The sequence below is a fragment of the Staurois parvus genome, unplaced genomic scaffold, assembly GCF_062004578.1.
Source record: "Staurois parvus isolate SC_StPar_1 unplaced genomic scaffold, SC_StPar_1.0 ptg001261l, whole genome shotgun sequence".
NCBI classification, from domain to species: Eukaryota; Metazoa; Chordata; class Amphibia; order Anura; family Ranidae; genus Staurois; species Staurois parvus.
The window spans coordinates 122,244-149,292 of record NW_028319057.1 but is presented as its reverse complement, the minus strand read 5'-3'; the positions used below and the strand labels follow the sequence as shown (position 1 = coordinate 149,292).

The window sequence follows — 27,049 nt, the reverse complement described above, 5'->3', positions numbered from 1 at the left end:
ATCACTCAATCTGACCTCTGGCCTCCCCTTCAGTCTTGCAAAGGTGTACCGGCTCCTCCCCTTCAGTCTTGCACAGGTGTATCGGCTCCTCCCCTTCAGTCTTGCACAGGTGTACCGGCTCCTCCCCTTCAGTCTTGCACAGGTGTACCGGCTCCTCCCCTTCAGTCTTGCACAGGTGTACTGGCTCCTCCCTTCAGTCTTGTACAGGTGTACCAGCTCCTCCCCTTCAGTCCTGAACAGTTGCACCGGCTCCTCCCCTTCAGTCTTTAATAGTTGTACCGGCTCCTCCCCTTCAGTCTTGCACAGCTGTACCAGCTCCTCCCCTTCAGTCTTGCACAGGTGTACCGGCTCCTCCCCTTCAGTCTTGTACAGGTGTACCGACTCCTCCCCACCAGTCTTGCACAGGTATATCAGCTCCTCCCCTTCAGTCTTTCACAGGTGTACCGGCTCCTCCCCTTCAGTCTTGCACAGTTGTACCGGCTCCTCCCCTTCAGTCTTGCACAGGTGTACCGGCTCCTCCCCTGGACTGAAATGGCTCACTCTGATTTCATTGCACACTGCGGGCTTCTCACAATGTGCATTAGAAACTGCAGTAAGTCAAATAGAGCTCCTCCTCATTCCCTGGCTGGTAGAACGCTCAGCATCATCTAGCTCTTTCCTCCCCAGTCTGCCTGTCCCTGGCCCCGCCCCTTTCATTCATGGATTTCAAGTCCTTTAATCATGGAGAACTCAGCATCACTTGTGTTACCTACGGCTGTCTACATGACTAGGAGGGCAATTATGGAGGGTGGGTGTTACCGAGGGTGGTTTTTCCTATGTACTTTGTCTGGTCCACTATACATTTCACACGTCCAATCTCCACCTCCAACATTATATGCCAAGATTGATAAAGAGAACCTGCTTTGACCCCTAAAATGCATTTACTCCAAAGGCATGTAGGCAGTTGCAGTCTATTTTCTGCCCTGTAGGTGGCGCTCATCCAGAGCAGCAATGCAGCTGGAGGGGGAAGTACAGGAAACTGTGGGGTTGATTTACTAAAGGCAAATAGACTGCGCACTTTGCAAAGCTCAGTTGCTCCAGAGATTAGTAAATGAGCAAAGGCTCTGCTGACTTCCATCATCCAATCACATGCAAGCAAAAATTATTTTTTTAATTTTATTTTCCCTGCACCTGATTGGGCATTCTTTTCAAAGTGAGGCTCATTGACTAAGCTCTGGAGCAATTACACCTTGAAAAGTGCACAGTCTATTGGCCTTTAGTAAATCAGCCCTTGTGTTTCTCTAAGATTCCCTTGGTTCCTTGAAGCAGCGTTCCAGTTGGCTATGCTTCATCCAGGTGACCCTGGCGGCCATCTTGGGTCACGCAGAGTCTTTTTGAAGTCCCTGCCCCCAGGTTTTGGGGCATATTTGCAAAGTGGCTAGTGTAGGGAAAGCATATCCCTCTGTCAGGAACTAAACTAGCAGCAGGAAGAGGTTCCAGAGGAGTAGGGAAAGCTTAGGGGCTGTCTATAACATCCGAAAACTCCTCTTTGGGTTGGATCAGCCAGGCCGTATTCCACCCCCCTTGGAAGGCACTGACTCTCTGCTCTGTTCCTGGTTGCGTGGGCTTCTGTACTGTTCACCAGTTCCTCAATACATCGGCTACTGCATTCCGAGCAGGGGCGGACTGACCATTTGGAAACTCGGGCACTGCCCGAGGGCCCGGGGTCAGTAGGGGGCCCCATGAGATACCCCTGGTGCCCTTTTCATAGGCTTTTTTGAGTTTGGGCAAGGACACAGGGGCCCCATGATCCCCTATTGCCCGGGGGCCCCATGAGTTGTCAGTCCACCCCTGATTCCGAGTCTCTGCGTGTTTACTGCTGCCAAACCACAGTACACCGACCCAACAGGCAGAATGTACCGATCTGTTTTAATGAGGTAAAGACCTTATTTTTGGACCATTAGAGTCTGCCTCGCCATTCTTTGTCTCTACAGGTTATTTATGTTGTATTTTTCCTGTTGGGAATTTTTTTCCCAACTTCCTGTCCTGGAGACATAACAGGAAGCAAGCATTCCCTCTAAATTGTCTCCGGTGCAGTTGGCCCCATTGGAAGATTCCTTCTCATCTTCTGTTCTGATGACTACTCTACAATTTTGGATTCCCCATCCTTCTACCTCTTTGATAATGGTCATCAGAGAAGGTAGAGAAGGGGAATCTACCCAACGGGGGCGTGAAAGCAATAAAAACTTGACAGAAGGTCTAGGGGCGGACTGACAACTCATAGGGCCCCCGGGTAATAGGGGATCATGGGGCCCCTGTGTCCTTGCCCAAACTCAAAAAAGCCTATGAAAAGGGTACCAGGGGCATCTCATGGGGCCCCCTACTGATCCCGGGCCCTCGGGCAGTGCCCGAGTTTCCAAATGGTCAGTCCACCCCTGAGAAGGTCTAACCCTTCCACATACCATCCAAAACTCTAACATCCAAAAAAAAAACTGGCTTTGCATACTCGGCGGCAGAAACGTATCTTCTACAGTCTGTCCTACCTGCCTTTCTTCTATGCACCAGGGGCGGACTGACCATTTGGAAACTCGGGCACTGCCCGAGGGCCTGGGGTCAGTAGGGGGCCCCATGAGATGCCCCTGGTACCTTTTTCATAGGCTTTTTTGAGTTTGGGCAAGGACACAGGGGCCCCATGATCCCCTATTGCCCAGGGGCCCCATGAGTTGTCAGTCCGCCCCTGCTATGCACCCATGCTCCCTCTCTTTTTCTCTCTCTCTCTTTTCCAACATTTTTTTTATAATATCTCCATCTCAGATATTCTGTTCATCTCTGCGCTTCATTAAAACATTTAAAATTTACAGTAAAAGAAACAAACAAAAAGAAAATAGTTACCAGAAATGGCAAATCCACTGAAGCCTACAGCAAGGACCAGGAAGGATATGGCTACACCCTTACTGTGCGAATAGCCGACCACCAGAAGAAGAGTTGCCTCCATCCCAAAACCTGAAAAAATGTGTAGGAAATAAAAGTCAATGTTGGGATTCTGGAAAGACTTTAGTCGTGTAGTGGCAATACAACTACTTCAGCAGGGTCAGAAGAAAAGCCAGACAGATTGGTCTCCTAAGTCCTCAATATCTCCTTGCTGCAACCATTTGCATAACAAATACTAAACTGTTTGGCAAAAAGTTGATGAACCATAGACCATCGCATCTACATGAGGTTCTAAAACCTTCAGCATGACTATGGAGCTGTCCACCATGGTGGCTTTAACAGCCTCCACTTTTTTTAGAAGGCTTCCCACAAGATTTTGGGGTATCTGTGGGAATTCATGTCCATTTATGAGGTCGGGTACCGATGCTGGATGAGAAGACCTCATCAGAACCACCAAACTATGTCTTTATAAATATGTTAGTTAAAAAGAATTGGCTCATTCCAAAAGTTCCCAAAGGTGTTCAGTAGGGTTGAGGTCAGGGCTTTGAATGCCGCTTGAGTTCCTCCACACCAAACTGGTCAAACCATGTCTTTACGGGGGTGTTGGATGAGAAGACCTGTCTCATTCCAATTCATTCTAAAGGTGTTCAGTAGGGTTCAAGTCAGGGCTCTGTGCAGGACTCTCCAGTTCCTCCACACCAAACTGGTCAAACCATGTCTTTATGGGGGTGTTGGATGAGAGACCTGGCTCATTCCAATTCATTCTAAAGGTGTTCAGTAGGGTTCAAGTCAGGGCTCTGTGCAGGACTCTCCAGTTCCTCCATACCAAACTGGTCAAACCATGTCTTTATGGAGATGTTGGTTGAGAAGACCTGGCTCATTCCAATTCATCCTAAAGGTGTTCAGTAGGGTTGAGGTTAGGGCTCTGTGCAGGACACCCCAGTTCCTCCACACCAAACTGGTCAAACCATGTCTTTATGGAGATGTTGGTTGAGAAGACCTGGCTCATTCCAATTCATCCCAAAGGTGTTCAGTAGGGTTGAGGTCAGGGCTCTGTGCAGGACACATGAGTTCCTCCACACCAAACTGGTCAAACCATGTCTTTATGGATCTGGCTTTGTACACATGGGCACAGTTATGAAGGAACAGAAAAGGGTCTTCACCAAACTGTTACCACAAGACTGAAAGAGTTGCACAACTGAAGGAAAGAAGAAGGAAGAATAAAAAAGAAAAGAAGTACAGAAGAAGGAAAGAAGAAAGAGGGAAAGAAGAAGGAAGGAGGTAGAAAGAAGTGAGAAACAAAAGGAGTCTAAAGGCCATTGCATCATTCTCCATGAAGGCCAACACATGTCATAGTTTATCAGCTGATGTGGGACTCCCCAGTCCTGCGGGCGGTGGGGGTGCAGACATTGGGAAGTCAGTGAATTGAGGAGCTGTACATTGCAAAATATCTGATTGACTCAATTCATGTCCACCTTCCAGTCTCCATGAGTCCAGTTTGCCCGTATTCTCAATTTGAATAATTCCGAGAAGATCAGACAGATCCAGGGGCGGACTGACCATTTGGAAACTCGGGCACTGCCCAAGGGCCCGGGGTCAGTAGGGGGCCCCATGAGATGCCCCGGTACCTTTTTCATAGGCTTGTTTGAGTTTAGGCAAGGACACAGGGGCCCCATGATCTCCTATTGCCCGGGGGCCCCATGAGTTGTCAGTCCGCCCCTGGACAGATGTACATGCAAACATTCAGCTGAATAAAAACTTGTCAAATCAGTAATTTCCCAGAATCCTCCCAACTCGCCACCCTGAGAGATCGAGGAAGGCAATGGACGATTCAACCCCAAACCATCTCCCCAATACCGTCCTATCAGTTTTGGGCAGAATGACCCTTTTAAGTCCCCTAAAAACAGGCCGCGTCACTGACCTCCGCAGTTCATGATCTTTCGAACCGTCGTCGTGGACAGGATCTGTCTGCTCCTCAGATAATCGGCGATCTGTCCTCCGATAGGCACAATAATCGTCATGACCAGATGCGGCACGGCGGACAACATCCCAACCTGGCATGAAACGGAGAGCAGAAGACATCATACAGCTTTCCTTCCTGAAGATGAACTCCAGTGACGTATTCAACACAATAATGAATGCAGCTCTGTATTGATTGGTATCATTCGTTGTATATTATTAACCCCTCACTGACAGCTCCCGCTGGCCCTTGAACAGTTCATGATCCCAGAGGCATCCCAGATCATGTGATCGCTGTGATTGACTCTTTCATTGATCACGAAGTCCATCCTACCAGCTTCCAATCTTCACGGTATGCTCAGGAGCTGATGGTGACAGCCAGGGCCGTGGATAAGGGGGTACCACCAGTCCTCCTGTACTGGGACCAGGCCAGCAGGGGGGCCCAGGCAGCTGGGTGAATTGGATGTGAGAAGGAAGGGTGATCGGTACAGTGGGGGGGGGGCACTGGAACCGATCCCCTATATGGCTCTTTCTGGCTTCTTCTCCTCAACCTCCAGCTGGCTTTCAGCTGCTGCAAAGAGAGCCATACAGGGGATGCGTTCCAGTAGTCGTCCCCCTCTCGCACCCATCACCCTCCCTGTGCATCATACGTTTCCCCTTACTGCCTGGGCCCCCATGTGTGCCCCCACCCCCGCAGTGCCTCCGGCTTCCCTCCTCTCCTTGTCACATCATAGGATCCTTCAAGATAGAGAATGGGGGAAGGGTCCGGTAAATATGTCGTATTTACCAGTACCTTTCTTTCCTGCATGAATACAATGAGCGATCGGTACTGATCACTCACTGTGTTCATTCATAACTAAAGCATTGCAAACTGGGTTTTTTCTTTTTTAGGGGGGGGCTGTCAAGTTGGCTGTATGGGACTAAAAGCAGCCCTGGTGACAGCGCAGTCACAGTGCTGGGGGTGCGCAAGCTCCCAGCGCAAAACACAGATACATATATAAGGCAACATGGAATACAGCCCACATAGAAGGCAATCTAGAGCCAATCCAATCATGCCAAACTGCCCCCCTCCTTCCCCCCAAAAAATGTATGAGCATCATGTGTCAGCAACCCCCCTAAAAAAAGTTCTAAACTGCATGCTTATCCCCCCAAGTATAAATCCCCCCCCATACAAATGGCCCCTCCCCCTGATAAAATCCTGCTCCCAGCACAAATCTTTGCTCCGCCATCCCCACTCCTACCTAGTCATCTCTTCTAGCACAAACCCCTCCCCCCAAATCCCCCCCCCCCCCCCAGCACAAATCCTCTTTTCCCACCCCCAACCTAATGCAAATCCCTCCAAACCCCCCCTCCTAGTACAAATCCTCTTTTCCCACCTCCTTTCCTAACGCAAATCCCACCAAATCCCTCCTCCTAGCGCAAATCCTTTTTCCCCACCCCCCTTCCTAACGCAAATCCCCCCTCCTAGCACAAATCCTCTTTCCCCACCCCCCTTCCTAACACAAATTGCTTCAAATCCCCCCAGCACAAATCCTCTTTCCCCACCCCCCTTCCTGACGCAAATCCCACCTCCGAACACAAATCCTCTTTCCCTACCCTCCGTCCTAACGCAAATCCCTCCAAATCCCACCCCAGCACAAATTGTCTTTCCCCACCCCCCTTCCTGATGCAAATCCCCCCTCCTAGCACAAATCCTCTTTCCCCACCCCCCTTCCTATCGCAAATCCTCCCTCCTAGCACACTCCATCAAATTATCCCTCCACAAAATTCTTACCCCTGCCATTTCCCAAAATTCCCCCTCCCAAAACAAATCCTCTCTTCCCCCCCCCCCCCCGACATGATACCACAATGGACAATGGCCAGGCCAGCCACCCATCCTGGCCACCCATCTTTATATTTATATCAGCCCCCCCTACAGCAGAGCTCAGACTGGAAGAGGGAGAAGCAGCACAAGGGGATAAACAGCTGTGTTGTAGTGCTCATCTGCTAACATGCATACAGAAGGAGAGTGCAGAGTGACAGAGAGATGAGCTCATCAGTCTTCTGCTTCTCCTTTCACTGTCCATTCATAGACTGGGAGAGGGAGAAGACCCAGGAGTCTTACTAAACTGCAGCAGTGAAATCAAAAATCAGGTCTCTAGGCTGGCTGTGCTGTGTGGCAGATCTGTGTAAACCTCAGGACTGGCTGAACAGGACTACAAATTCCTTGGTGGGTACAAGAGCTCCCATATAAATGTATACAATGGATATCTAGACGGCTGAGAATTTCTCACCTTGCTGATCTCGAAGCCAAACACCTCCTCAAAGTACGCCGGCTGGCTGATGAGCAGCAGATAAAACGTCCAACTGCGACAGAAATTTGCAACTATGATTGCATAGACAGGCATCGAGGTGAAGAACTTCCTCCAAGGAGTCTTGAATTTCTGGAAAAGGAGGAAAAGGAAAGCGTCGGCTGCTGATGAGAGTGATTGAGGCGGCGGGGACGGAAGATTTGATTGCAAGCCTAGAGCCAAGCTGTCCAGCCTTCGCCACTTACCTCCAGTGCACCCATGAGGTTGGCGCTCTCCGCCGATGCTCTCCTCGATGTAGGTGCGTTCTTCGTCCGTGATGGTCGGGTGCTTCGCCGGGCTCTCATAGGAAACCAGAATCCAGAAGAAGTACCAGACTATTCCGAAACTCCCTGCGAAGGACACGAATCGTCAGCAGATCGCTGCGCTGCCCCTGTAGGGGCCACTGTGGAAGGTGGGGCAACGCTGCCAGGCGCACAGCAGCAGTTCATCTAGTTTGGCTCAGTTAGCAGTTCTCAGCCCCCCTTTCCCTCTTTACATCAGAGTCCTCAGTCCACCCCCTGACCTTTCACATCAGAGTCCTCAGGCCCCACCTTCCCTCTTCACATCAGAGTCCACAGTCCACCTTCCCACCAACTCTTCACATTAGAGTACTCAGTCTGCCCCCCACAACCTTTCACATCAGAGTCCTCAGCCCCCTTCCCTCTTCACATCAGAGTCCTCAGGCCACCCCCTGACCTTTCACATCAGAGTCCTCAGTCCCCTCCGTCACATCAGAGTCCACAGTCCACCTTCCCACCAACTCTTCACATTAGAGTACTCAGTCTGCCCCCCACAACCTTTCACATCAGAGTCCTCAGCCCCTTCCCTCTTCACATCAGAGTCCCTCAGGCCACCCCCTGACCTTTCACATCAGAGTCCTCAGCCCCCCCCCCCCCTTCCCTCTTCACATCAGAGTCCTCAGCCCCCCTTCCCTCTTCACATCAGAGTCCACAGTCCACCTTCCCACCAACTCTTCACATTAGAGTACTCAGTCTGCCCCCCACAACCTTTCACATCAGAGTCCTCAGCCCCCTTCCCTCTTCACATCAGAGTCCTCAGGCCACCCCCTGACCTTTCACATTTGAGTCCTCAGCCCCCCCTCCCTCTTCACATCAAAGACCTCAGCCCCCCCTTTACCTCTTCACATCAGTGTCCTCAGTCCACTTCTTGACCTTTCACATTAGAGTCCTCAGCCCCCTCCTTCCCTCTTCACATCAGAGTCCTCAGCCCACCTTCTCACCAACTCTTCACATTAGAGTCCTCAGTCTGTCCCCCACAATCTTTCACATCAGAGTCCTCAGACCCCCCCTGAAATTTCACATCAGAGTCCTCAGGCCACCCCCCCCCCCAACACTTCGTATCAGAGTCCTCAGTCTGCCCCCCACAATCTTTCACATCAGAGTCCTCAGACCATCTCCCCGACCTTTCACATCAGAGTCCTCAGGCCACCCCCCCAACACTTCACATCGGGGTCCTTAGGCCAACCCCCCAACACTTCACATCAGAGTCCTCAGGCCAACCCCCACAACCTTTCAAATCAGAGTCCTCAGGCCACCCCCTCAATCTTTCACATCAGAGTCCTCAATCCCTCCTTCTCCCCAACCTTTCACATCACAGTCCTCAGTCCACTCCCACCCAACCTTTCACATCAGAGTCTCTCACTCCATCTCCCCCAACCTTTCTGTCCTCAGACCACCCCCCCAAACAACCATTCATATCAGTATCCTCAGTCCACAACCCCCCCTACCCTATCACATCAGAGTCCTCAGTTCCCCCACCTCTTTACATTGAAGTCCGCACTCCCCCGCCTTTCTTTCTTATTAGAGCCCTCGCTCCATTTCCTTTCACAATATAGATCTCAACTCCCCCCCCCCCAGTGCTCCTTTCACATTAAAGACCTCAACAGGGCAGCCATCTGAAATTTTGGGGTCCTTACACCACAGCTTTAGGCCTGGGCCCCCCAGGCCTGACCACCAACATTCTCCAGGACCTGCCCACTGGCTGTCCCACTGAATTTTCCCAGTGGCCATCCCAGCGAGTCCTTCAGTAGATCTACTTTTATTTTAACACTCTTAAAACTAAAAAATGAAAAGTGAAATCCAAGTCATCAGTGCTTGCATCCCCATATATCCAGCAAAGAGATGACCCAATCCAGCAAAGGGACATCCCTATATATGCAGCAAAGAGACTGCCTTATATATTCAGCAAAGAGATTGCCCAATACAAGCAAAGAGGCATCCTCATATCTTTAGCAAAGGGAAAGCCCAATCCAACAAAGAGACATCCCATATATTCAGCAAAAAGACAGCCCAATCCAGCAAAGAGATACCCCCATATATATATATTCAGCAAAGAGACATCCCCATATAATCAACAAAGAGACATCCCAATCCAAGAAAGAGACATAGCCATATATTCAGCAAAGAGACATCCCAACCCAGCAAAAAGACATCCTTATTCAGAAAAGAAACTGCTACATATATTCAACAAAGAGATTGCCAAATACAGCAAAGAGACATCCCAATATATTCAGCAAAGAGACATCTCAATCCAGTATAGATCTCAATCCAGTAAAGAGACAGCCCAATATATTCAGCAAAAAAGACATCCCAATCCAACGAGACAGCCCCATATATTCAGCAAAGAGATGACCCAATCTAGCAAAGAGACAGCCCAATCCAGCAAAGAGACATCCCCATATATTGAGCAAAGAGACAGCCCAATCCAGAAAAGAGACAGCCCCGTATGATCAGCAAAGAGACAGCCCAATCTAGCAATGAGACATCTTAATATATTTAACAAAGAGACACCTTAATCCAGAAAAGAGACAGCTCCATATATTAAACAAAGAGATACCCCCATATATTCAAAGAGACACTCCAACAAGCCGATCCCCATATATTCAGTAAAGAGACATCCCTATCTAGCAAAAAGACAGCCGAGTCCAGCAAAGAGACATCCCCATGTAATCAGCAAAGATACAGTTGTGTCCAAAATTATTCAACCCCCACTGAAATTGAGTGTTTTGGCCAGTTTGACATTGCTTTTGATCATTCAGTCATCTTGCTTACATTTACATTAAAGAGGCACTTGTAGGTCAGACAAATATAACATAACAGTTATAATGAAATAACCACAAATGTCTTTTCTGTGCTCACAGCATTATCAGTTTTATTCAACCCCCAAGTGACATTCAATCTTAGTACTTAGTACAGCATCCTTTTACAGTTATAACAGCTTTTAAACGTGAAGCATAGCTTGACACAAGTGTCTTGCAGCGATCTACGGGTATCTTCGCCCATTCTTCATGGGCAAAGGCCTCCAGTTCAGTCACATTCTTAGGCTTGCGCACTGCAACTGCTTTCTTTAAGTCCCACCAGAGGTTCTCAATCGGATTTAAGTCTGGTGACTGCGATGGCCACTCCAAAATGTTCCAGCCTTTCCTCTGCAACCATGCTCTAGTGGACTTGGAGGTATGCTTGGGATCATTGTCCTGTTGAAAGGTCCAACGTCTCCCAAGCCTCAGGTGTGTGACGGACTGCATCACGTTTCCATCCAATATCTCCTGGTACTGAAGAGAATTCATGGTACCTTGCACACGCTGAAGCTTCCCTGTACCTGCAGAAGCAAAACAGCCCCAAAGCATGATTGACCCTCCACCATGCTTCACAGTAGGCAAGGTGTTCTTTTCATCATAGGCCTTGTTCTTCCTCCTCCAAACATAGCGTTGATCCATGGGCCCAAACAGTTCTAATTTTGTTTCATCAGTCCACAGAACACTATCCCACAACTTTTGTGGTTTGTCCACATGGCTTTTGGCATACTGCAGTCGACTCTTCTTATTCTTTGGAGACAGCAAGGGGGTACGCCTGGGAGTTCTGGCACGGAGGCCTTCATTACGCAGTGTGCGTCTTATTGTCTGGGCTGAAACTTCTGTACCCACATCTGACAAATCTTTTCTCAGTTCCTCAGCAGTCACACGGGGACTTCTCTCCACTCTACGCTTCAGGTAGCGCACAGCAGTCGAAGTCAGCATCTTCTTTCTGCCACGACCAGGTAGCGTTTCAACAGTGCCCTTTGCCTTGAATTTGCGAATGATGCTTCCTAAGGTGTCTCTTGGTATGTTTAACATCTTTGCAATCTTCTTATAGCCATTGCCCTTCCTGTGAAGAGAAATCACCTCTTCTCTTGTCTTCCTGGACCATTCTCTTGCCTTCACCATGTTTGTAACCACACCAGTAAATGTCTAGAAGGAGCTGAGTATCACAGTCATTTTAAAGCTGCCTAATTGGTGCTTATTATGCTTGATTGCTGCTCGGTGACATCCACAGGTGTTTTCAATACCTGATGGAAAGCACCTGTATGAACCTCTGTTCTTCAGAGTGGTAGTCTTTAAGGGGTTGAATAATTGTGGCAATGAAGAAACCACATAAGAACCATTTACTACTGTATTACATAAACAATTGATGTCATTTTAGTTGCATTTGGGTAGTTACAACGTCCTTGTAGGATTTGATTCTGAATACAATTCCAAATGTACACTATAGTCCCTAAACCCCTTTACAGCATTGGGGGTTGAATAATTTTGGACACAACTGTACAGCCTGATCCTTTAAAGAGATGCCCCAATATATTCAGCAAAGAGACACCCAAATCCAGAAAAGAGACACCCCATATATTCAGCAGACACCCCAATCTAGCAAAGATACATTCCCATATATTTAGTAAAGCGACATCCCCCTATAGCAAAGAGACAGCTTAATCTAGCAAAGAGACCACCCAATCCAGCAAAGAGACATCCCCATATAGCAAAGAGACATCCCAATCAAGCAAAGAGACATCCCCATATAACAAAGAGACATCCCCATATAGCAATTTATAATAAAAGATGGCACATTCAATACACACAGCCAGGTTCTTCTAGTGACACCTACTGAACATGGTTGTCTCAGGTTGCAGAGAGGCAGAGAGGAGACCACAATTTGTAGCAATTAAAAAGGAAAAAAAAAATCATGGTCCCCGTAGTGAACTGCAATCGAGAGTTTTAATTTCCTCCAAATTTAGATGCAAATCAAGGGAACATTATGATTTTGGTGGCATGCACAGGGATACATCAGGAAGGCAAAAGTGTTTTTTCGGTATTGTATTAAGGAAGCCTCAGGCTTGGAATAGCTCCTGAGGTGTCTTCAACTATCCTCCTCTTCACGTGATTGTTACAGTCAAAGTGGTTGTAAAACCTCCCATATCCCCAGTGAAGTGACTGGCCTCAGGCAATATACAGAGATGAAACAAATCTTCCTGCATAAGTTGTACCTGTCTATCTGCATTCTTTTCTTCTGTACATCCATTCAAATTGCTGAATTTATAAAGCTGTCTGAGTTCAGAAAACAGGGTGGGGAGCTGAAAGTACACTCTGCAGAGCTCAGTGATGGGAGCTCTGAGAGCTGACTGGATGGAAGAGACACCCCCCCCCCCCCCCTTTACACAGGAACAGAGCTGAGGCAGTCAATCTGCTAATAGCAGAGGAAGGAGGCAGCAGACAGAAATGACACTTAGGGGTTTATTTACTAAAGCTGGAGAGTGCAAAATCAGACTCACTTCTGCATAGAAACCAATCAGCTTCCAGGTTTCATTGCCAAAGCTTCATTGAACAAGCTGAGGTTAGAAGCTGATTGGTTTCTATGCAGAAGGGAGTCTGATTTTGGACTCTCCAGCTTTAGTAAATAAACCCCTTAGTGTTCTGGACTGAGACAGGTACACACTATAGCAGGATATGCTTTGTTCATATTTCATGTCTGAGGTTTACAACCACTTTACCATCTGTGGTTGAACTGCATCATCTTAGCATAGAAATGAATGGGGATTTCTCTTGCCGTGTCAATTACGAGCTGGGAGGATAATCCATTCCCAGGAGACCGTTAGCTGTCTCTTCCATGCTCTTGTGATGGTAGGAGGGACCAAGATGACTTCTACAGTCACCTAATGCCACCCCGGAGAGGGGTAGAGATCCTACCCTCTTCTGCGAGAACATTGAGCTCCAATGCTCTCCATATATCACCCTTCCATGAGAACAAAAACCTTGCCCTTTTATAACTCCTACTGGGGTGTAGCAGAAGACCCATCAATTCAACAGCCTCTGAAAAATGTTCCAAGATTTTAATAACCCGGTACAAACCGTCTCGCTGTGAATGTGTTTTAATTGGTTTTCTGGAAGACACATTGACGATTTTATTCCGGGAACAACGTTAATTAGTCCTCCTTGACCCGAAGTGGAAATGTGTGCAGAGAGGACTGTGTTATTTTCCAAGGGACATGTTCTGATTGGAGCCATTATCCTCCTTGGTCACATGGGCTGGAATGTGACAGATGAATTACGGCAATTCCTGGAAAGTTTACGAAATCAAATAGTAGGCACAAAGTTCATTTTAAAGGACATCAAAAAGGAGGCACATATAGGTCTGAGATATCAAAGTATACACTATATTGCCAAAAGTATTGGGTCAGCCATCCAAATCATGTGATTCAGGTGTTCCAATCCCCTCCATATCATGTGATTCAGGTGTTCCAATCCCCTCCATGGACACAGGTGTATACAATCAAGCCCCTAGGCATGCAGACTGCTTCTACAAACATTGGTGAAAGAATGGGTCGCTCTCAGGAGCTCAGTGACTCCAAGCGTGGTCCCATGATAGGTGGCCACCTGGGCAATAAGTCCATCCGTGACATTTCCTGGCTACTAAATATTCCACGCTCAACTGTTAGTGGGATTATAACAAAGTGGAAGCAACTGGGAACAACAGCCACTCAGCCACCAAGTGGTAGGCCACGTCACATGACAGGGCGGGGTCAGCGCATGCTGAAGCGCACAGTGCGCAGAAGTCGCCAACTGTCTGCAGAGTCAATAGCTAAAGACCTCCAAACTTGGTGTGGCCTTCAGATGAGCCCAACAACAGTGCGTAGAGAGCTTCATGGAATGGGTTTCTATGGCCAAGCAGCTGCATCCAAGCCTTCCATCACCAAGTGCAGTGCAAAGCGTCGGATGCAGTGGTGTAAAGCACGCCGCCACTGGACTCTAGAGCAGTGGAGACTTGTCTGGAGTGAAGAATCATGCTTCCCTGTCTGGCAATCTGATGGACGTGTCTGGCTTTGGCAGTTGCCAGGAGAACGGTACTTGCCTGACTGCAATGTGCCAAGTGTAAAGTTTGGTGGAGGGGGGGATTATGGTATGGGTTTTTTTTTCAGGGGTTGGGCTTAGCCCCCTAGTTCCAGTGAAGGAAACTCATAAGGCGTCAGCATACCAAGACATTTAGGACAATTTCATGCTCCCAACTTTGTGAGAAGAGTTTGGGAATGGCCCCTTCTTGTTCCAACATGTCTGCACACCAGTGCACAAAGCAAGCTCCATAAAGACATGGAGGAGCCAGTTTGGGGTGGAGGAACTTGACTGTCCTGCACAGAGTCCTGACCTCAACCCCATAGAACACCTTTGGGATGAATTAGAGCGGAGACTGCGAGCCAGGCCTCCTCCCCCGACATCAGTGCCTGACCTGACAAATGTGCTTCTGGAAGAATGGTCCAACCTTCCCATAGACACCCTCCTAAACCTTGTGGACAGCCTTCCCAGAAGAGTTGAAGCTGTTATAGCTGCAAAGAGCGGGGCCAACTCAACATTGAACCCTACGGACTAAGACTGGGGGGCCATTACAGGTCATGTGTGTGGAAAGGGCGGGGCCAACTCAATACTGAACCCTACGGACTAAGACTGGGGGACCATTAAAGGTCATGTGCGTGGAAAGGGCGGGGCCAACTCAACATTGAACCCTACGGACTAAGACTGGGGGCCATGAAAGGTCACGTGCGTGGAAAGGGTGGGGCCAACTCAACATTGAACCCTACGGACTAAGACTGGGAGGCCATTAAAGGTCATGTGCGTGGAAAGGGTGGGGCCAACTCAATATTGAACGCTACGGACTAAGACTGGGGGCCATGAAAGGTCATGTGCGTGGAAAGGGCGGGGCCAACTCAACATTGAACCCTATGGACTAAGACTGGGAGGCCATTAAAGTTCATGTGGCAGGCAGCCCAATACTGTTGCCAATATAGTGTAGATCTGAACCAAGCCTAAAACACAACACGTGGGAATGCGCAGAAAAGCAGACGCACCTCCTGGTATGAATGAGCCCGGCACTATATGTTCATTTATTACAGAAGAGTTGAAGCTGTTATAGCTGCAAAGGGCGGGGCCAACTCAATATTGAACCCTACGGACTAAGACTGGGATGCTAATAAAGTTCATGGGCATGTAAAGGCAGGCGGCCCAATACTTTTGGCAATAAAGTGTATGTAAAGAAATGCGTACCCACTCTACAACCAAGATGCCAAGGCCAAATTTCGTAATGACTTCTGGGCATGAAGCCATAACATGTTTCGGTGACAACTATTTGAGGGCTTTCTCTTCACTTTGTGTATCTGAGAGGTGAGCTGAAGGGAACTCCATTCTATTTCTTGGTTTTTGGACTTTTTGTAAAAATAGTGTGGTTCAGTTGCCTGGCTAGATAACAGAACAGATGTTCTCAGGTCTATGGCTTGGCTACAGTATCTGGTTATGAGGACGGCACACTTTGCCGTTGGATCTTTGGATGTTTCTGGAGACCCCACTAGTATTTTACCAGACTGGGACAAGTGGAAAAAAGGTTACGTCAAAGGTGTCTATGTTGCAGCAACAAGGATGATGGTGACTGCACAAAGGAGAGCTCTGTTTTGGATTCTGGTGGGACATTAAAGGAACTGGGTTGGATTCACATTACGACACATTGATCACTTGCACCTTGACACCACAGGGTGTTGAGGGAGCTTCACCAGTGGATGCATAAATATCACCACCACAGAAATGCGCATTGGTTATATGACCCAATGTAACCTTGGAATCAATACGCTCCCTTCTCCAGGAAGGCAAATAATGAAGGGCAAAGAAATTGCAGTATATACTATATGAACTTGGCAGACAAAGCCTTGAGTTGGACTAGGAAGGGCCTTAAGGGCCAAGCAACTGTTACGTGGAAAGGCCCAGGGTCAGGAACTGAGGAAGCCTATGGATTTCCTCACTTCAAGCTTGCCAAACAAACCAAAACCAAACCAAAAATTGCTGGTTGCAAATTCAGAAACGCATCACAGAAGGTTTTCTTTCACCGTTTTTCAAAACAGTTGAGGAGGACAGGAGGTTCATGGGCAGCCAAGCAACTGTTACATGGAAAGGCCCGGGGCCGGGAACTGAGGGAGCCTATGGATTTCCTCACTTCAAGCTTGCCAACCAAACCAAAACCAAACCAAAAATTGTTGGTTGCAAATTCAGAAACGCATTACAGAAGGTTTTCTCTCACCCTTTTAGGGCTCCCGAACATTTCAAAACATTTGACGAAGACAGGAGGTTCATGGGAAGCCATTCACAGACTGATGACACCATGACCAGACTAGTGTCCTCCAGCTGAAAGATTATTTTAACAAATGACCTCATTAACAGGGATGAGCTTTGTGTTCTGTCTGAACGTAGATTTGGACTAAACACTGGCTGTTTGGATGTTTGTCTGAACTCTTAGTGCATTCAACCTGGACAAACCTGACAGCTTCTGGCTTGCACCCACCACATCTTTACCAACCGTTGACGTCACTCAGCCCAGTTACTTACACAGTTGAGAATCAATGTAAGTAATTTTGGCTTCTGGTGGGACATTAGAGGAACAGGGTTGGATTCACATTTCGACACATTGATCACTTGCACCTTGACACCATAGGGTGTTGAGGGAGCTTCACCAGTGGATGCATAAATATCACCACCACAGAAATGCGCATTGGTTATATGACCCAAAGTAACCTTGGAATTAATCCTTCTCCAGGAGGGCAAATAATGAAGGGCAAAGAAATTGCAGTATATACTATAGGAACTTGGCAGACAAAGTCTTCAGTTGGACTAGGAAGGGCCTTAAGGGCCAAGCAACTGTTACGTGGAAAGGCCCAGGGTCAGGAACTGAGGGAGCCTATGGATTTCCTCACTTCAAGCTTGCCAACCAAACCAAAACCAAACCAAAAATTGTTGGTTGCAAATTCAGAAACGCATTACAGAAGGTTTTCTTTCACCGTTTTTCAAAACAGTTGAGGAGGACAGGAGGTTCATGTGGGCAGCCATTCACAGACTGATGAAACCATGACCAGACTAGTGTCCTTCTGGTTTGCACCCACCACATCTTTACCAACCGTTGACGTCACTCAGCCCAGTTACTTACACAGTTGAGAATCAATGTAAGTAATTTTGGATTCTGGTGGGACATTAGAGGAACTGGGTTGGATTCAGATTTACGACACATTGATCACTTGCACCTTGGCACCACAGGGTGTTGAGGGAGCTTCACCAGTGGATGCATAAATATCACCACCACACAAATGCGCATTGGTTATATGACCCAAAGTAACCTTGGAATCAATACGCTCCCTTCTCCAGGAAGGCAAATAATGAAGGGCAAAGAAATTGCAGTATATACTATAGGAACTTGGCAGACAAAGTCTTCAGTTGGACCAGGAAGGGCTTTAAGGGCCAAGCAACTGTTACGTGGAAAGACCAGGGGACGGGAACTAAGGAAGCCTATGGATTTCCTGACTTCAAGCTTGCCAACCAAACCAAAACCAAACCTCCATTTTGGTTGCAAATTCAGGAACGCATTACAGAAGGTTTTTTTTCACCGTTTTTCAAAACAGTTGAGGAGGACAGGAGGTTCATGTGGGCAGCCATTCACAGACTGATGAAACCATGACCGGATTAGTGTCCTTCTGGCTTGCACCCACCACATCTTTACCAACCGTTGACGTCACTCAGCCCAGTTACTTACACAGTTGAGAATCAATGTAAGTAATTTTGGGTTCTGGTGGGACATTAGAGGAACAGGGTTGGATTCAGATTACGACACATTGAGCACTTGCACCTTGGCACCATAGGGTGTTGAGGGAGCTTCACCAGTGGATGCATAAATATCACCACCACACAAATGCGCATTGGTTATATGACCCAATGTAACCTTGGAATCAATACGCTCCCTTCTCCAGGAAGGCAAATAATGAAGGGCAAAGAAATTCTAGCATATACTATAGGAACTTGGCAGACAAAGTCTTCAGTTGGACCAGGAAGGGCTTTAAGGGCCAAGCAACTGTTACGTGGAAAGGCCCGGGGCCGGGAACTGAGGGAGTCTATGGATTTCCTGACTTCAAGCTTGCCAACCAAACCAAAACCAAACCAAAAATTGTTGGTTGCAAATTCAGGAACGCATTACAGAAGGTTTTCTTTCAAACTTTTTCAAAACAGTTGAGGAGGACAGGAGGTTCATGGGCAGCCAAGCAACTGTTACGTGGAAAGGCCGGGGGCCGGGAACTGAGGGAGTCTATGGATTTCCTCACTTCAAGCTTGCCAACCAAAACCAAACCAAAAATTGTTGGTTGCAAATTCAGAAAAGCATTACAGAAGGTTTTCTTTCACCCTTTTTCAAAACAGTTGAGGAGGACAGAAGGTCCATGACCAGCCATTCACAGACTGATGACACCATGACCAGACTAGTGTCCTCCAGTATATATATATACTGTATGTTGAAATGCTTTTTTTATATATTACAAAATATCTGAAAAATATTTTTAAAAATATAAATATTTTTTAATATATTCTTCAGATTTTTTTAACATATAGAAAGTCATTTTATATTTTTACATATATCTGTAAATGTATTCCAAAAATGCAGATTAAATGTATTTTTAAAGACATACAGTATATTCGAAAATGTATTTTTTTTAAATTTTTCATATATTTTGTAATATATAAAAAAACACAGTATATATATATGCACTGTATGTGGAAATGTGTTTTTTATATATTACAAAATATATGAAAATTTTTTAAAAAATACATTTTTTTTCAAATATACTGCATGTCTTTAAAAATACATTTAATCTGCATTTTTGGAACGCATTTACAAATATATGTAAAAGTATAAAATTACTTTCTATATGTTAAAAATATCTGAAGAATATATTAAAAAATATTTATATTTTTAAAAATATTTTTCAGATATTTTGTAATATGTAAAAAAAGCATTTCAACATACAGTATATATATATATAATACGGCCAAAATTGTAGTATTTCAAATCAATGTCAATATATTTGGGAAGAATATTTTTATAATATATTTTTCTCCCGTGTGGGTTCTGCTGCTACAATTGGTAAATGGATAGGAAAGAAGATCATATTTATTTGTGTTTAACTTTTTTTTTTACATTTCTTCAGCTACTTCCTGGTTTCCACACCTAGGCACATGAGGACATCATCCCAGCAGTCTTATGGAAGGGAGGGAGGGTTCTCAGCTCAGCCAATGCTGGAGCTAAGGGCAGATGGATTCCAGGAAGTAAATGCTACATGAATCATCTGCCCTTACTCAAATTGGCCACTTGGGGGTTGCTTTTCATAATGGTTTCTCAGCAAAATAAAGCATGGAGGCATGGAAGGATGGATGGAGACATGGATGGATGGAGACATGGATGGATGGATGGATGGATGGAGACATGGATGGATGGAGACATGGATGAATGGATGGATGGAGACATGGATGGATGGAGACATGGATGGATGGATGGAGACATGGATGGATGGATGAATGGATGAAGACATGGATGGATGGATGGATGGATGGATGGATGGAGACATGGATGGATGGATGGATGGAGACATGGATGGATGGAGACATGGATGGAGACATGGATGGATGGATGGAGACATGGATGGAGACATGGATGGATGGAGATATGGATGGATGGATGGAGACATGGATGGATGGAGACATGGATGGATGGATGGATGGATGGAGACATGGATGGATGGATGGATGGATGGATGGATGGAGACATGGATGGAGACATGGATGGATGAATGGATGGAGACAGGGATGGATGGAGACATGGATGGATGGATGGAGACATGGATGGAGACATGCTTGGATGGATGGAGACATGGATGGATGGAGACATGGATGGAGACATGGATGGATGGATGGATGGATGGAGACATGGATGGATGGATGGAGACATGGATGGATGGAGACATGGATGGATGGATGAATGGATGAAGACATGGATGGATGGATGGATGGAGACATGGATGGATGGAGACATGGATGGAGACATGGATGGATGGAGACATGGATGGAGACATGGATGGATGGAGACATGGATGGAGACATGGATGGATGAAGACATGGATGGATGGAGACATGGATGGATGGAGATATGGATGGATGGATGGATGGAGACATGGATGGATGGATGGAGACATGGATGGATGGATGGATGGATGGAGACATGGATGGATGAATGGATGGATGGAGACAGGGATGGATGGAGACATGGATGGATGGATGGAGACATGGATGGAGACATGCTTGGATGGATGGAGACATGGATGGATGGATGGAGACATGGATGGATGGATGGAGACATGGATGGATGGAGACATGGATGGATGGAGACATGGATGGATGGATGGATGGAGACATGGATGGATGGATGGATGGATGGAGACATGGATGGATGGATGGATGGATGGAGACATGGATGGATGAATGGATGGATGGAGACAGGGATGGATGGAGACATGGATGGATGGATGGAGACATGGATGGAGACATGCTTGGATGGATGGAGACATGGATGGATGGATGGATGGAGACATGGATGGATGGATGGAGACATGGATGGATGGAGACATGGATGGATGGAGACATGGATGGATGGATGGAGACATGGATGGATGGAGACATGGATGGATGGATGGAGACATGGATGGACGGATGGATGGAGACATGGATGGATGGATGGAGACATGGATGGACGGATGGATCGAGACATGGATGGATGGATGAATGGATGGAGACATGGATGGATGGATGGAGACATGGATGGATGGAAACATGGATGGATGGATGGAGACATGGATGGATGGATGGATGGAGACATGGAAGGATGGATGGAGACATGGAAGGAAGGATGGAGACATGGAAGGAAGGATGGAGACATGGAAGGATGGATGGATGGAGACATGGATGGATGGATGGATGGATACATGGATGGATGGAGACATGGATGGATGGATGGAGACATGGATGGACGGATGGATGGAGACATGGATGGATGGATGGAGACATGGATGGATGGAGACATGGATGGATGGAGACATGGATGGATGGATGGAGACATGGATGGATGGAGACATGGATGGATGGATATGTTTGCTTTGAATATTAATGCTGAATTTGGTGGTGTTTCTGGTCTGTGGCGCTCACATGCAGGGTGGTGGGTGGTGGGTCCTCTTTAATATTGTTAAGGCTTTAAAGGGGAAACCAATTATTTCTATATATTATATCTTTAGTATTTCTTCTAAGGATTCAGTGTTTTCAATCAATATTCATTTTTATTCCATTGGATGCAGGCGAGCCCCACCCCCGGAGTCTCCGCCCCCAGACGCATGTCGGAAGCAGGCCGGTCATATCCCACCAGTCTAAGCAACGCAAACGCCATTTTTTTTTTTGCCCGTCTCTACAGAGAAACCCAGAAATGGCAGAAATGCCCCAAAACAGACACAAAGCAAACCTTCCATTACTCACTATATATCTATTATCCATTTACATTTTTTTTAACCCGTCATGCCTAAAGGTAACACAAATCTAAATGCCTAAGTAGAATTTTACAACTTTGACCTGTAAAACCGTCCGTATCATCACAACTACTTCGTACATCCGGGTGGATTATACCTTTTTTTTTTCAGGACAAATTGGGCTTCATTTGGTGGTGAATGGTAATGGATATCTCCTGATTTTTTTTCATTATTAACCACTTGCCTACCGGGCACTTATACCCCCTTCCTTACCAGGCCAATTTTCAGCTTTCAGCGCTGCCGCACTTTGATTGACAATTGCGCGGTCATGCAACATTACTTTTTGCGCTATAAATAAAAAAAGTGCAAAAAATTTGAAAAAAAAAAAAAGTTTGTTTCTTTTATAAAATTTTTCAAACAGGTATTTTTTCTCCTTCACTGATGTGCGTTGATGAGGCAGCACTGATGGGCACTGATAGGCAGCACTAAAGGGCACTGATAGGCAGCACTAATGAGGTGGCACGGATAGGCGGCACTGATAGGTGACACTGATTATGGGTACTGATAGACGGCACTGACTGGCATCACTGCTGGGCACTGACTGGCGGCACTGACTGGCACAACCCCTGGGCACTGACTGGTGGCACTGACTGGCAGCACTGCTGGGCTGCACTGGTGGGCAGCACTGGTGGGTGGGCACAGGTGGGTGGCACTGGTGGGCACAGGTGGGTGGCACTGCTGGGCACAGGTGGGGGCACTGCTGGGCACATGTAGGTGGCACTTCTGGGCACAGGTAGGTGCACTGCTGGGCACAGGTGGGGGCACTGCTGGGCACAGGTGGGGGCACTGCTGGGCACGGGTGGGCGGAGCTAGTGGGCGCACTGCTGGGCGGAACTTGCGGGGGTCACTGCTGGGCACCGATCATCAGGGCACTGATCATCAGTGCCCTGATGATCGGTGCCGATCCCCGCTCTGACAACTGCCAGTTCTCGGCAGTACTTTCCTCATGATCTGACAGCGTGAGGAAAGTGCAGCCGAGAACCGGCACTTGCATTTCCCTGTGATCAGCGTGTCATTGGACACCGCTGATCACGTGCTAAAAGGCTGCTGTGATTGGCCTTTTACCACATCACGCGATCAGCTGTGTCCGTAGGACACAGCTGATCACGGAGATCGCCGGGTGCGCGCCCCCTGGGGCACGCAGGATAGCGCGTTCTGGGAGGACGTCATATGACGTCCACTCAGAACTGGCCGGCAGCGGTGAAGCCGTCATTCGGCTATGCGCGGTCGGCAAGAGGTTAAAGGAAAACTGGACCAAAATAGTAAAAAAAAAAAAAAAAAAAAAAAACTTTTTTTTTTTTTTTTTTTAATATAGCTGTATGTTTCTTGTTACTACCATGACCTACCACCAAAGAACAACCCAAAATAAATTCTCCGGCTCTTGACGATCGCAGCGATACCCTATATGTGGATGTTATTTGTACCCATTGTACAGCGCAGAAACAATAGTGCGCATTTTTTTTTATTGTTTTTTTTTTTACTTAAAACACACCGACACTGATACCGATTTAAAAAAAAAAAAAATCCTGACCTTGACCCAAACGCTAACCCTGGCACTGAACTAGATCAAACTTTGATCTAGGTATTTTTTTCTTTATTTTTTATTTTATTTTTTTAGCCTCCATACACACTGAGAGGGGGGGGGGGGTTTGATAACGCCTGCAACCTTAGCTGTGTTAATTCACGTTAAAAAAAAAAAGTTTTTCAGCATTTTTTTACTCATTTTTGTATTAGCGTTTGCGTTTTTAACTTTTTTTGACCAAAAAAAATTTTTTTTTTGGTCAAAAAAGTCCAAAAACACAGTGATTTACCGCATTTTGCTGCGTTTTTCAGCGTTTTTACAGCTAAAAGTCCTCACGCACACGGGACGTTTTTACAGCGGCTGTTTTTGGCGTTTGACTTTTTTTCTACAGCTAGTAAACATGATAAAAAATGTAAACACGGAAAAAAACGCATTTTTGGACTTTTTTGACCAAAAAAATAATTTATTTGACCAAAAAAATATTTTTTTTTTAGTAAAAAAATGCTAAAAAATGCAAACACGGAAAACGCAGCAAAACGCAGTAAAATGCCGCAAACCGGCGTTTTTGGAATTTTTTTGACCAAAAAAATAATTTATTTGACCAAAAAAATATTTTTTTTTTAGTAAAAAAAAAAATGATAAAAAATGAAAATGCGGCAAAGCGCGGCAAAACGCAGTAAAACACTGCAAACCGGCGTTTTTGGACTTTTTTGACCAAAAAAATAATTTATTTGACCAAAAAAATATTTTTTTTTTAGTAAAAAAAACGATAAAAAATGCGAACGCAGCAAAACGCAGAAAAACGTGGCAAAATGCAGTAAAATGCTACAAACCGGCGTTTTTGGACTTTTTTTGACCAAAAAAAAATTTATTTGACCAAAAAAATTTTTTTCTAGTAAAAACAAATGATACAAAATGTAAACGTGGAAAAACGCGGAAAACGCAGCAAAACGCAGTAAAATGCCGCAAACCGGCGTTTGTGGACTTTTTTTGACCAAAAAAATTATTTATTTGACCAAACAAAAATTTTTTTTCAGTAAAAAAAAAGGATAAAAACTGCAAACATGTAAAAACGCAGGAAAACGCTGCTAAACGTGGCAAAACTCCGCTAAACGCTAATGCAAAAACGCTGAAAAGCTCACATTTTTAACTTGATTTTACACAGCTAACGTTACCAGCGTCATCAAAATGCCCCTCCCCCCCAGTGCGCATGGAGCCAAAAACTCCTCTAGAAGCTCGCTAGTCCTGGGTTTTTTCCAGCCAAAAGTCGTTGATTCCAGTCTGTGTGTGTATGGACACATAGGATAACATGCGGGGGGGGGGGGGGGGGTTTACTGGCTGGAGAAAAAAATGCCAAAAAACGTCAAAAGCCAAAAACAGCCGCTGTAAAAACATCCAGAGGACTAATATTTATATATCTTTTTTTTTTTTTTTTTTACAAACAGTTGTTTTTTTCTATCCTCTATACCAGTGTTTTTCAACCTTTTTTGTGCAAAGGCACACTTTTTTCATGAAAAAAATCACGAGGCACACCACCATTAGAAAATGTTAAAAAAATTTACCTCTGTGCCTATATTGACTATATATAAAGTAATTCTCTTGAATAGGAATCAAACACAAAGAAATTATTTTATAATTACTTTATTATGAAATAATAAAGTATTTTATAATTGGACCCGGGGGCCGGACCAAGAGTAGATGAATGATGTGTATGTGTCATCCATAGTAAGTATAGTAATATTCCCCCATAGTAAGCATAGTAATTAATCCCCCATATAGTAATTCATCCCCCATAGTAATTAATCCCCCATATAGTAATTCATCCCCCATAGTAATTCATCCTCCATATAGTAATTCATCCCCCATAGTAATTCATCCCCCATAGTAATTAATCCCCCATATAGTAATTCATCCCCCATAGTAATTCATCCCCCATAGTAATTAATCCCCCATATAGTAATTCATCCCCCATAGTAATTAATCCCCCATATAGTAATTCATCCCCCATATAGTAATTCATCCCCCATAGTAATTCATCCCCCATATAGTAATTCATCCCCCATAGTGTAATTCATCCCCCATAGTGTAATTCATCCCCCATAGTAATTCATCCCCCATAGTAATTCATCCCCCATATAGTAATTCATCCCCCATATAGTAATTCATCCTCCATATAGTAATTCATCCCCCATAGTAATTCATCCCCCATATAGTAATTCATCCCCCATAGCAATTCATCCCCCGTATAGTATTTCATCCCTCGTATAGTATTTCATCCCCCGTATAGTATTTCATCCCCCGTATAGTATTTCATCCCCCATATAGTATTTCATCCCCCATATAGTATTTCATCCCTCATATAGTATTTCATCCCCCATATAGTAATTCATCCCTCATATAGTATTTCATCCCTCATATAGTATTTCATCCCCCCATATAGTATTTCATCCCTCATATAGTATTTCATCCCCCCATATAGTATTTCATCCCTCATATAGTATTTCATCCCTCATATAGTAATTCATCCCTCATATAGTATTTCATCCCCCCATATAGTAATTCATCCCTCATATAGTATTTCATCCCCCCATATAGTATTTCATCCCCCCATATAGTATTTCATCCCTCATATAGTAATTCATCCCTCATATAGTATTTCATCCCCCCATATAGTATTTCATCCCCCCATATAGTATTTCATCCCTCATATAGTAATTCATCCCTCATATAGTATTTCATCCCTCATATAGTATTTCATCCCTCATATAGTATTTCATCCCCCATATAGTATTTCATCCCCCCATATAGTATTTCATCCCCTCATATAGTATTTCATCCCTCATATAGTATTTCATCCCCCCATATAGTATTTCATCCCTCATACAGTAATTCATCCCTCATATAGTAATTCATCCCCCATATAGTATTTCATCCCTCATATAGTATTTCATCCCCCCATATAGTATTTCATCCCTCATATAGTAATTCATCCCCCCATATAGTATTTCATCCCCCCATATAGTATTTCATCCCCCCATATAGTATTTCATCCCTCATATAGTAATTCATCCCTGATATAGTAATTCATCCCCCATATAGTATTTCATCCCCCCATATAGTATTTCATCCCTCATAAAGTAATTCATCCCTCATATAGTATTTCATCCCCCACAGTACTATTCCCCCCCCCCCCTTCTAGTAAGCCAAGTCCCCCGTGTCAATTCACTTACCTTTTGCGTTCCTCTCGCTGTCTTCCCGCGCCGTTCGGGTCTTCAGGGCGGACTGTGAGAGGAGCCTAGCTCCCCTCCCCTCACGTTCGGCACGCTGCCCCGCCTACACACATCCTGACAGCCACATCCGCAAGCCGGATTAAAAGGTCCGCGCGGACTTTTGGGGCTGCCAACCGAGAGGAGGCAGGGGAGCGGCCGACCGAGAGGAGGGAGGGGAGCAGGCGCCCGGCACACAGAAGAGCCGCATTAGACTGGGTAAAGAGCCGCATGTGGCTCGCGAGCCGCGGCTTGCCGACCACTGAATCATTAGATTCTAATGATTGGTCTATTTGTGAGCCGAAGCCACATGTTACAGATGA

The 27,049-nt window shown here is 45.8% G+C and overlaps 1 protein-coding gene across 1 annotated transcript in view; it reads right to left on the bottom strand.

Moving 5' to 3' along the window:
- LOC149437743 (vesicular glutamate transporter 2-like) overlaps window positions 1–27,049 on the bottom strand; it is a 66,531-nt gene that overhangs the window by 7,609 nt on the left and 31,873 nt on the right. The window contains 5 exon segments of the mRNA XM_089660670.1: window positions 2,872–2,982; window positions 4,832–4,964; window positions 7,143–7,292; window positions 7,406–7,435; window positions 7,437–7,549. Of these exon segments, the coding sequence (XP_089516796.1) occupies window positions 2,872–2,982; window positions 4,832–4,964; window positions 7,143–7,292; window positions 7,406–7,435; window positions 7,437–7,549 (537 nt within the window).